Here is a 12,997-nt window from a genome sequence, read left to right as displayed (position 1 = left end):
GCCTATTGCCTGAATGCTACAATTTACATTTTAGGTGAATAAACTATGTATATTCAAGTTACATTATTTAATTTATTTTTTTTTACTCAAGAAAGTTACTCTTGTTACCCTTGCTATACTAACATGGTAAAATAACTTAGAAGGTTTGTTATTGCCCTGATCTCCACAATAAAGGAAATTCTTTGTATTAATAAACTTAAAATTCTCAAGTTTTCCTAAAAATAAAAGTCCTGTGACAAGGCTTTTGAACTTTTTTTTTAATGCAGGAAATGTTTCTGCAAGCTCTTTACTTCATATCAAATAGCTTCCAGTGATGATCTGCACCACTGACAAATGAAATGTAATATTTGGCTATAAATGAGCAGAAAAGACATTAGCTGTAGACAGGGAGTAATTTGGATGACAATTCTCAGGAAAAAAAAAAACAACACCAGAAGTAGTTACGATAGATTGATCTGAAGCAAAATATCCACCACACATCAGCGTGTATTAATACTCAAAAATTAAGTGATTGTGCATCTTTGGGTGGATACTGTCCCTAAAAGAGGGGAGTTTTGTATTATAGAATAACATGCATTTGTATTGATGTTCCAGATATTCCTTAAAGAAATTACATGCCCCGCAGTGTCACTGTGATTTGTTAGATCCAATAAATTACTGATCGCATTTTGTATTCTGTAAAGTCAGAAATACAAAAATTTTGCAGGTACATTCTCTCTTCTTCTAGACAGACAAAGCATATGTTGTACAGGTATATCCAAAGAGGTTGTAAGGATGCACAATCCTCCATCATTCTTTTTTTTTTCTATAGCCTAGTCTTGTCCTTCACTCATATCTGTAGTGCATTGGAAAAGAGCTCTCTCTAATAAAGCTTGCATTCCTCCTGTCAGGTTTCTGTGCCATAGCTTTTCTACACATGGACACTTATCATGCAATTCACAGTTTCAGTTACATGAAGTCCCCAGACTGGGAAAATTTGCACTTGAGGCTGCAGCCTGCTACTGGCGATGAGATGCCTCCACTTGAATGTAGGATTAGAGGATTAATGGCTCTTCATCGCTAATTCTCTGCTGGTTGTCTCAGATTCTCTCTTTGCATATTTCTGGGTATTCAGTACAATATGCAATTTAAATGACCAAAAAGAAATGTGATTGTAGAAGGGTTTAAGATTTCAACCGTATGCTAATCTATCATTATTGTAAAGTTAAAGAAGAAAATAACAAAATCCTGGCAGTAACAAGAATAGATGGAGATAAATAGGGACGTATTCCTATGTCTTAATATTAACCTGTCCTAATGAACTTATATACTCAAATATACTTTTGCGCCTTTTTCCTGAGCATTCACACTGCTGATGTTTATAACACAGTTTAAATGACAGTATAAAACCTGTGGTAATTCAGGAAATAGTATCTTCATAACAACATTGGTTCAATGTACAGTTTTTAAATTATCTGTCAAATATGGCTATGTGTGATCTTCCATTTATGTTTGCTTTGATTTTTAGCTCCAGACCAGTCTGTCTGAACCAATGACACTATCCAAGTCGATCTCACTTCCTCGTAGTGCATATTGGCATCATATCACCCGGCAGAACAGTGTTGGAGAAATCTACAGTTTACAAGGCAAGTTCCTTATAACTAAATGCCACGTCCATTAGCATCTTTCCATTTGACCACAATTCATGCAAATTGCTTTTTATTTGCACTGGTTGTTTTCTCCCCATTACACTTTATCAATTGTCAGGAACCTCAGCAGGATTCCCAAATTTACATAAAACAGGTTTCTTTTAGTCATTTTGTAAACTAATGGTGAAAATTATTCCCAGAATCACCACATAAAGCTGGATAGATAATTTGGCTCAATGTAGCTTTTCAGTAGCTAATGAATGTCAGGATGTTTTAGTATTTTCTTCCAATAAGATTGTGTATGTATTTGGGCAACCTCAGGGTGCTCAATTAAATCTACATAAAGTAGCTATATGAGTTACAAGATTAAGATAAAATAATTCTAGGAGTAAGAGCTATTCTTGGTGAATTTGCTTGGCAAATCTTATATATGAACTGTCGATTTGCCTAGGTCTTCTGTATGTACATATCATCTTTTTCTGTCTCCAGTTCTCTTCTGTATGTTTAGATTCTAAGCTATTTGCTTAAGACTTTAAATGCTGTAATTAACATAACTTGATGACAATGATGATGATTCACTGCTCTTAAGCTGAAATTGATGTGTATCTTTTAAGAAACTGAAATTATTGTTACACTTAAAATGTAGACCATAGTTTTATTATTGTTTAAACTTTAAAAAAAAAAAAATTATCATAAACATATTCATTTGTATTACTTGGAAGGGGCTTAAGGATTTTGTTTCAATTCTCTGGTATTAATCTGTTTGCATAAGCAATTTACATTTAGATAGGGGGCTAGAAACTGCTCACAAACCAATGTACCCAGTGCAAGAAAACGTAGTACATGTTTTCATGAAAATAAGTGAAATGCAGTAGACAGATTAAAGACATGAAGTGTTTTGTTCTGTAAATTGTCACATAAATTAAAATCAGCAAGTGAGCTGTGAATTCAGTGGGCGACTCGTTAAAGGTTGCAGCATTTGTTTCCCATCATCACCATTCACCAAAGACCAGGTGAATTTCTAATAATGGTTATAGTCTTCCAGAAGCTGTTCGTGAAAAAAGTTGTGCTTGTAGATCACCTTAGACATATTCATAATATCACTGATAATTTTTCATGAACACAATAAGAATGCAAAAAAAAATGTTTCTTTATAGAGATGTTAGAGTTCCTCTTCTTATGTTCTTGATGGGTCTTTCCTTTGGCAAAAAAGATAGTAAACATGTTATGATATACATGAAGTGAGATAAATGTATGGAACATTGCTCATTCTCTGCAATCTTTTGTTTCTTATAAATGGCTTCTGCAATAAAGGAAAGCAAAACTTGATATGTTAAGTAATAGTTTAATATTTATACTAACTAGCTTTGCAGGACTCGACATATTGGAAGTGTATTATTAAAAATGCAAGAATTTTACTTTTTGGAAGTATGCAGATTTTATTCATACTTGCACAGAAACATGGGACTAATACATATTTCAGAACTTAAGATTTTAATTTCTCTTACTTGTACTATGATGGCTGAAACTTGAGAAAGCGTAGCTGATTTCAGGAGAGACTAACTCAGTTTTAACAGTGGGCTAAGAAATGCATTTAGAGGACAATTTTGTCTGCCTTTGGTTGCAAAAATTTTACATGCAAGAATATTATTCATTATCTGTAATGAAGATCTCTTTGAACCTTGTGCTCCAACGACGAATTAAATGCAATGAATTTGTACAGAAGCTTAAGGGAACACACAGTATACCTTTTTGTCCTAATACCTCTTTATACTGGTAGTCTTTACCCACCAGAGATCTACTGGTTGCCAAAGCACTAGCCCACAGATGCTTCATAGATTTAGGTGGAAGGTGGGTAGTGACGAAGCGAAGTGCGAGTATCACTTTAACTCTCACCTTAGTACAGCAGCCAGGTGAGAGGAGCTGTTGCAAAGGGAAAATCACTTGCTGCCACTGTGATCTCCTCTGAACTTGAAAAGGTATATTATGGCTTCAGAGAGGAGATGTTTTCTTTAGAGAATAATCCATCAAACTCAGTTCTGCACTTAATGTGTATATATGACAAAGCTTTTTACATTCAGGAAACAAATTTTAAAATTCCACACATTCCTCTGAATATCTCACAAACTCTAAAATGAAATAAGTGCAGTGGTGTCTACCTATATTCAGATTACTGTCAATATCAGTAAAGTTACAGCCAAACTCACTGTTAAGTACCATGTAAAAAGGGTTTCCATAGTGGCAATCATTTCAAACTTGCAGTCTAAAGTGACTAGAATTTAATCAATAACAGCTGGTGATGTATAAGGAGAAATGAATATGTGCTTATACTACCTTAGATAAATTGGCTCTTTGGGAGTTATTTAGCAGCCAAATTTAACTAAATCAGTAGTGTGAGTTGATCTGATAATGAATATGCTGTAGAGTAAGAAGGTGGGAGATTTTGTCATTTTTATTTGGGTGGGTTTTTTTTTTTTTTTTAATGAAGACTACATTTCAGATGAGAAAAGGCAATTCAATAAATGGGTATTGAGTTTATCCATCTGCCCATAACAACACTTTCATTTAAAGACCTGAAAAGATTAAAGCACAGAATAGTGCTAAAGGAACCCAGGTTGCACAAAATATCCTAGAATGAGGTGGGCTGGTTTCTGTCTTTATACAGCTTTTCTTCCATTTGTATCTTCCTTGCACTCTTTCAGTTCTTGGTTGCACTGCTAAGATAAAAGTAGTAATTTAATTGTCTAATTAATCTTTCCAATAGGAACAGCGTTGTGGTTGGCTTTTACCAGTGGCAGCACATCACTACTAGTATTCACTTCAAATTTTACAATGTAGTGCTGCAGGTCTGACAGAGTTTCCATCCGTGATCTGCAGAGGTTGTGTCATAGGGCCTCATTAGCTGACACAGTGGTGCCAATTCAGCCCTGCACGTTTCCTCTCCTCTCTGTCTGACATGACATCAGGCATGTGGCAAGCCCCACCACTGCACAATAAAAAGAAAAGAGGAATTGCTGCTGGAAAACAGCACAAAGTTTTTACAGCCTTCAGGTTAAATTCCAATCTAAACTTCTGTATCAGAGTGATTTCACTTAAAATCTCAACTGATACGCAACTGAAATCCCTGAGGAAATTATGTTCAGAATATCTAATTACAGTCTGGTCTTTCTTCAAGAAATTCAAGGTTAAGAATAGCTTTCACTCACTCCTGCTGTATTTTAGTCTGATTTGTATTCGTTATTTGGACTTTAGTTTTGCCATCCATACTCAAAGTGATGAGGATCTACCCACATAAGCAATCCTATTCATCTCTATGAGAGTACTCATGTGAAGGAACTTATATTTGTATAAGAATTACACCATTAACATCTCATATATTTTCTTCTTAAAGAGAACAGTAATGCTTTTTTTCCACAGTAAATTACTGACCACAATTTGCTTATCACAAGTGCTTCTTTGCTCTATCACAAATGCTTACCACATTTTGTTGTAAAGACATAACAAAGTAAATTACACGGAAAAAATACTAAGATGCCTGCAAACAGCTAGAGTCTCACATTTTTAAACTTAGTGAGGAACCTGGAGAAATAAAACTATAGTCTTCAATGAGACAGGACTTAAGCTGGAAGCATCACTTAAGCTTGTATGTACATGCCAAAATCAAAAACACACAGAAGTAAAAGCTAGCCTCGATGAAGTCTGCAGGAGTTTTGCCATTGATGCAATTGTCTTTTGTATTTTACACTAAAGATGCAAGAAAAATAAATCTGCTTTTGCAAATCAAAACAGAGGGAAACTTAAGCTCCTCTTTGGCTTCAGTAAGCAAGCCTGCATTGCCCCTTGTCTCTCGGCCTTGTTAGGTGAGAACTCACTCTTCTCTTGTTTTTGAATATATTTCAAGTAGAGTAACATGTAATGTTAACCCATTCAGTTAAAAGGTTTTGTATGTAAAAGGTAGACAGATATATCCAATTATTTCTCCCAGCCACATAACTTTCCGGCCTTTTCAAACTAGAAGCTCTGATATGCCATTAAAAATAATCAGAGAATATTCAAGTTGTTAAATATTTAAAGAGGTTTGAATCATCCTGTTCAACCCTCCTTAGGCTAATCCTGTAGGAATTTCCTATATGAGCTTCTGCAGTTTTCTGCAAATTAAAAAATCTAAAATGAATTGGAGGACATTTGTCATTTTGGCATTTCCATTGTTTGTTCATATGCCCAGCAATAGAGTACAGAATCCATTTCCCCATCTAATCTTGAGGCCAGAATAATGTGAATGATGTAAAATGGTAGAATATATCTGTTATATAAACCTGATTGTTCAGTAATGTTTCACTAAGTGTCTACCAGCAGCTAAAACTGAAATGCTTTATAGCCTGCCACCTTCCCATTTCCTTTGCTGAATCTCATCAGGACTTTCACATTAGTAAATGAAGTCTATAAAATTTGAAGTATGAATAAAGGACACCTGAAACAAGATACTTACTGAGTAGAAACGACGTAACAGCTACATTATTTAAAATGACTGTATTATGTGGCTTCTCAAGTCTTATGCGGTAGATTTGATCCTTTTCTTTAAAGCTTTGAAATTCTGTGCAAAATAAGCATCCCTAGACTGATTTTAAAATGGCATATTGGAAACAGGAAGTGTCTTACTCAGAAACTAGTAAAGAAGAACCTCATTCTGTTCAACAGTGATTGCTCTAGCTAATTAAAAGCATTACTGACAAGCTCTAAAGAGTATCTTGACATATTCCCTTTCATTCTGAGAAATCATTGCTGAGGTAAGAGGTTCTTACAGTTATGAGCCATGAAAAAACAGGGCGGGGGGGAGCCAAAAAAGATTAATAAAGCATATTCTGTTGTTAAATTCAGAAGTTCTGTTTTCATTTAAGCCCTGTATTGTGATGCCCTTTCTCTCAGACGATCGTCCTCCACTTGTCAATGAGGTTATTCTGTGCTAGGCCAGAAAGCATAGAAGTCACTATGGAAGCCAAGTTAGAACTGAAAGCCCAAACAGTGTAAGAAGAGCAGTTAAATATTGGCTGATTGCCTCCTTTCCCCTCCAAAAACTGACAAATGTAAGTTCTTCAGTGCAAACTACACAAATTCTTGGTTATGAATCTCTTTTTATGTCTTAACTTAATGACTTCATACATATATAATGCACATATAATCTTACTCATTGTTAGTGTGAGAAGCAAATCAAGCTTTGCCCCTAGCTTAACTTAACCAAAACCAGGAATATTTACCCTAAGTTAGCTTAAGACTAACTGCAGTTATGCTACAGTCATTTGATCTCTCTGCTGTATCGTAAAATTCAAGGACCTGCATTGTATCATGAGAGCTGTAGTTCAGCGAAATAATGAGTAGTGGGAGAATAGGCATAACCAGCCTCATGGATTCTAACTATCAGCTGGTATTGGATTGTTGGAACAAGAAAGGTTTGCTATGTTATATAAAAGAGAAAATTGAAATACTTGTCAAAGGTTACTTTTGTGAAAACTGCTTTTTTTTTTCTGTTAAATCGTTTCACCAATAAATCCAGACTGCTGTAGCTATAACTATCTTATTTTGTGTTAAGTATGTTATCACAGTTAGAATCAAGAAGATTGTCAGTCCATTTTAGTAATTTCAAACAAATTGAAATATTTCTATGCTGAAAACCCAGATTTTTTAGTCAAATTATTACTCAAAATCATCGATGCATTAAACCCTTTTTAAAACAATTTGCAGTGGGGGGAAGCTTGCATATTTGTGGGGGAAAAAAAAAAAAAACAAACCAAAACCAAAAACCAACCGGGCAGAAAAATGTATTTTCTTTAGCAGGAACTGTTTATACTTCTTTTTCTTTCAATAATTATTTTTAAATAAAGTAAAAATTATTTAAATTGACACTTCTACCAAACGTGTTCACAATTTTTTTTATAATCTAGAAACCATGTAAGTTTTCAAAACAGGCTGTGTAATGAGAAGAATGAGGGGATATTAATAATACCAGCTTTACCAGAAGTAATGAGGAAAGAAGCCAAGCCCAGGATTTTGAGTGCAATTGGCTGTGTTCTGTTTTAAGTTAAAAAAGATCCAACCCCTCCCACTTCACATTCTAATGTTTATGACATAAAATGCCATCATATAGATATATATTTAACTTCTTGTCTGAGGTGACATAGCATTGACCTAGCTGCCTGTTGTTCGGTTGTTATGAAGTTTAAAATAAATTTGCTATAGAAAGAGTATTGTAAGTTCTCCAACACATTAATCTTAAGTTTCTGTAAAATTGCCTTTTATATGTATCTCACTTCAGTAATACGCAACAATACTGTGGTGACAATATTTGTGGCACGTGACATATACTCTGTTATTAGTACAGACTCTTTTATTTTCATAGCAAGGCCAATTTAAGCACAAATTACACCCAACTCAGTATGTTCAGTTTAATCGAGCCATAAGAATATATTCTTTATAACTTCATAGTGAATTTCAGCTGTGCAGAACTGATTAAAGAATCACAGTGTTATTCAGTACAGAGAAAAAATAAAAGTCAAAAAAATCTTAGAACATCTTTCATTCTCTATTTGTTCAAAAAACCTTTTCATCTTGGTGAATTCTTATATCCTGCCAACATTTTTTTTTTTTATCAAAATGATACATTGTAAGAAACTAAGATAAATTTCACAAAAGTAAAAACTGTGAATAACAATGGGAATTTCTTCCCAATGCAAAGTTAACAAGATTTCACTAAGTGAAAGTTTTTAGTTTTTTCCAAAACTGAAGGCTGCCAACTCCTTGCAGTTCCATGTTTAAATACTAGAAGTGAGTTTGCTGTTTAGCTGCTGGATACTTGTTTATCCCTCAAAATTCTTTGAAGATGCCATTTGGGAAAGCATATTAATCAAAGGCTCATTGCCCTGAGTTTAATAAAAAAATAGATATTCTGTTATAAAGCTGTATGAAAGAAAGGAAAATGCAATACCAGACTGGGAGAGAGATAAGAAAGAGGAAGGACTTGGTAGAAACCAGAGAAAGGATGGGATTAGAGGCTCACTATTGTATAACTGCAGGCTCTGGAATTTACATTGTAAATGTCAAAGGCTCTGTCCTTCCCTACCTCTAACAAAAAATGTCCACATGAGAATTCAGTGCAGAGTAGCGGAGCAGCGTACCATAAAGCCATACCTATCCTGACTGCACACAGTAGAGGTGACTAGAGTGGAATGAAGCTTTCCACTGTTAAGCAGCAAATGCCTTAATTGGATAGTGAGGATGAAATGAAAAGATCCTTACTAATCTCTTTAATGACTTAAATTTATATTATTGCTGCTAGGCCAAGTTTACATGCAGCAGGACTGCCATAGTTATTTTCTGTGACCTGGTAGTGCATGTGACATAATGTGGAACGAGTGGTTGTGTTCCCAGCAGCATCCTGTCTCCTCCTGTGTGCAGTAGTGCCATCACTCAGCCCAGCCCAAGGAAGTGGAGGAAATCCAGTAGCTTGCAGGGGGAAGCACAGCTTGTCCCCCTGTGCCGGTGGGGCTGCTCTGCCCAGCGTCTGTGGACTGAGAAGCTATGGATGCATCTTCTCTCTGCCTGTTGTCCACTTGGACTTTTAGCCTCACTCAGATGAGAAAGCAAGGTCTTGTACCACCCACCTCTGTCCCTGGGAATAATCCTTTGTGGGAGCAGCCACTGCCAGTAGTGAGCCCCCTTTTTTTTCTCTCCAGACCCTGTTGAGCCCTAGATAGCCACCACAGACTGTTCCCAAAGCTGCTTGATATAAACTGAACTGGGTGCAACTTACTTGTAGTCAGTATTATCATGCACTCAAAGTAAAGCATCTAGTTTACTAATTGAATGCGTAGCTGAGAATTAGCTGATTATGCACAGGTGTGTTTTCAACCTACAGAAGACACATGGCTAGTTAGTTATATCTATACCACCATTTTTCTGAATTAAATATAATTAAAAGCGGATTTTGATTAGTTGTTTCGCTTCAGCTTCCAAGAAAAATACTCTCCCCCTGGCTTACAACATTGCTCATTGTTCTTGCATTTCACTAATTAAGCATTTAAATGTTATCAGTTTTATTCTTTTCCATACTCTACATCTATAAAATTATCATTACTAAGTATGTTAGTGAAATTGAAGTTTTTCATGGAAGTTAGTGAAAACTGCATGAAGCAAGTTTTCATGTTTACCTCATTTTGGTACTTTTCCACACATCTGTATAAATAGATAACAGTGACAGAATCTTTTCTTCCTAAATACCAATTACTCACATGCCAGAGTAGCACCTCTCTGTCCATACACTTGCCTACTTTTTTTCTAAAATAGGAATGCATCTTGCTTTCCAGTAAGCTTTATGCATGCTGTGTTAGGGTGTCTAATGGGAAGCTGTCAGATTTCCTAGTTTCTTGGGCATGGACTGATGGCATCAAACCAGGAATGCAGGTACACAAATGTGCTTCCTGTCTCCTCTCTTGATGTATGAACACTCCAGGTTTTGGAAATAATCACAATCAATGTTGTTGCTGCAAGTGCAATCAGAGCCCGTTTACCTAAATGTTGAGGCTTAAATTTTAATTTTAAAAAGCCTGTTCTCATTGTAATTGTTATAAATGCAGCATCAACTTTAATGATTGATAGTTGACAGACTTTAGCCACTTGTTTTTATCCATTATTGCTGTTATACTGCTCCAGGATGTCTCAGCAGGTTTGCAGGGCTTCTGTTTGTGAGATGACAGTCCTATCATCACCAAACATTTGATGTCACAAGCGTTTTATGATGGAAAAGAAAACTTGTTCTGGGTTAGGAAATGGAAATGTATTTCATTCAGTCTTGTCAACTGTCTCATTATTCCCCATTCATCAGAGCAGGTATTTAATTCTGAGAAATAGCTCAGCAGTTTTTCATCCCTTTTATGCCTCTTATAGAAACACTTTCCTCTGATCAAGTATGTGCATTTTGGTTTAAGTGTCAGTCTGTTTGTGAAGAGTCTTGTTTTTCTCCTGTTACCATATATTGACTAAGACAAGCCATTTTTAACAAATAAATGGGGGGGATAGGGTAGGAAGGAAGGGAACAGGGCCAGGGGCAGCAAATACTGAACATTATCTATACCAGTGTGTGATTTTTCAGTCCCAGTAGATACTGGATTGTATGCAGTAGTAATGTCTTTTGACTCTTAGGATACCTATGAGGTGGTCTCTTCTCAGTGCCTGTGGTTGCAAAATTCTTGTAACTTCTAGACCATAGATCTTCTATCCTAGTGTAAGAACAAGGAAAAGGGATTTTTCTTGAGCCTCTTTATAATTTTGTACTACTTCCTGATTTTCTGTCCAGCATTTCAAAGCAAAGATCTACTCCAGCTTATGCTCATGGATTGGACCAGCACCAAGGTGTCTTAGGACTGAAGAAATATAATGAAGAGCTCAAGATGCCTCTTCACTTACTCTTATTACCTTAGTTGTACTTTAAACCTTGTATCAAACTGTAAGAATGATCCATAAATTTTGCAGTGGTGTTTATTGTGTAATAAAACACCAAAGAGGAGGACAATTTAAGCTGTTATCTTCAAGGTGTGACTGGTTTTTGTTGTTTATACTGCAGTAAATCACAAATGTTGTCAGGGACATGAATGACATTATGCTAGTGCATAACTACTATAAAAAGGGAAAATGTACAGAAAATTTGAATGGTATCATTGGTCTGAATATAAGATACTTACACATTTTTCTTATTTAAGTGTTCAAAACCATGCAAGATGTAAAAAACCTTCATAACTAGACAGGAAAGATAAGTTAATTTGTTGTAAAGGCATTGGTCCTCATCTGTTGCAAGTCTTTCTTGCTCATGAAAAAAAAACAAACAAATTCTTCTGACATAGACAGGATGAAGACCTTTCCCTATAACTCATGTCCACAGATCACTGTAGCACAAACAGGACCCCCACTTCTAAGCATTTCTTCACTGGCCCATGTAATTATTTAGAGCCTTTTTGACAGAAGTTAATTTTTATTCTGATAGTCATGGATCTCTGTTGGATTTTTACATAGTAATATAGATGCATTTTATGTGATAAAATATCCGCACATTTGCTTTGGGCTTAAAAGTCATCTATATGAAAGATTTCTTTTTCTTATTTTTTTTTACATTGATGTGATTAGACAAAAAAAAAAACAACTGAGAATATCACTGCAACTGTGGAAATGGTTTAATAAAGCTTTCTTAGTACCATCACATAGCATGAAATTGTGCCAACATATATACCGTTGCAGTATAGGTTAATACCTAGGGAATCGGTCCATACCATTGCACTGTCAGTAGAGCAATATTCAGCCTCAACAGTAGGGGAGTGGTGATGCCCTTATCTCCCTGAAAACAGCCCTTAGTCAGTAGCAGCTCTAAAGCCAAACTCTGAGCTGCTGCTTGAAAGTATTTTCTTATCCAGAAGTGATGAACAGAATTAGCTTTGAATCCTGGTTTTGCTGACCTCAAAGGAGTAAACTACCTTACTCTTAGAGGAAGTATGACTCACCATGTGACTGTTTGCACAGTATTTGCAGTTTTCACCTGTCTGGGGAAGAATCATTGAAATCTGGCAATTATTGTGCCGCCTCTCATCTGAGAGCCAAGCACTGTTCTTCAACAATGATGCTAGAGTGTATGTAAAATTTTAGCACATACAGTTTGAAATTTCTTGTTTCTTCAAGTGGCCACTGAAGCCATTAACTCATCAAGAGATTTTTTTCACTAGGATAAAATTATTCAGAACTAGTCCATAGGACTTTATTTAAATGGAAGTATTTATATGTTTTTTACTTACACATATTTATAGAAAACTCTTAGAATCATAGAATGGTTAGGTCATTTCGTTCAACCCCCCTGCAAGAAGCAGGGACATCCCTGACTAGATCAGGTTGCTCAGAGCCTCATCCAACCTGGCCTTGAACGTTTCCAGGGATGGGGCCTCCACCACCTCTCTGGGCAACCTGTTCCAGTGTTCTATAACTCGCATCGTAAAAATTTATTTTCCTAATATCCAGTCTAAATCTACCTCCCTCTATTTTAAAACCATTACCCCTCGTCCTATCACAACAGGCCCTACTGAACAGCCTCTCCCCATCTTTCTTGTAGGCCCCCTTCAGGTACTGGAAGACCGCTATCAGGTCTCCCCAGAGCCTCCTGTTCTCCAGGCTGAACAGCCCCAACTCTTTCAGCCTGTCCTCATAGGAAAGGTGCTCCAGCCTTCTGATCACCTTCGTGGCCCTCCTCTGGACCTTCTCCAACTGGTCCATGTCCTTCTTGTGTTGGGGGCTCCAGAACTGGACTCAGTTCTCCAGGTGGGGTCTCAGCAGGGCAGAGA

General features: G+C 36.2%; 1 protein-coding gene across 1 annotated transcript in view; it reads left to right on the top strand.

The window, feature by feature from the left end:
• The window catches only part of DOK6 (docking protein 6), a 262,700-nt gene that overhangs the window by 217,642 nt on the left and 32,061 nt on the right, over positions 1 to 12,997 (top strand). Inside the window, exon 7 of the mRNA XM_086742170.1 lies at positions 1,508 to 1,625. Within this exon, the coding sequence (XP_086598296.1) occupies positions 1,508 to 1,625 (118 nt within the window). The remainder of the gene's footprint in view (positions 1 to 1,507; positions 1,626 to 12,997) is intronic.

The sequence above is a fragment of the Chlamydotis macqueenii genome, chromosome 2 (genome assembly GCF_036417535.1).
Source record: "Chlamydotis macqueenii isolate bChlMac1 chromosome 2, bChlMac1.mat, whole genome shotgun sequence".
In the NCBI taxonomy this organism is placed as follows: Eukaryota; Metazoa; Chordata; class Aves; order Otidiformes; family Otididae; genus Chlamydotis; species Chlamydotis macqueenii.
Note: the sequence above shows the minus strand (reverse complement) of the source record. Positions and strands in the feature narration are given on the sequence as shown.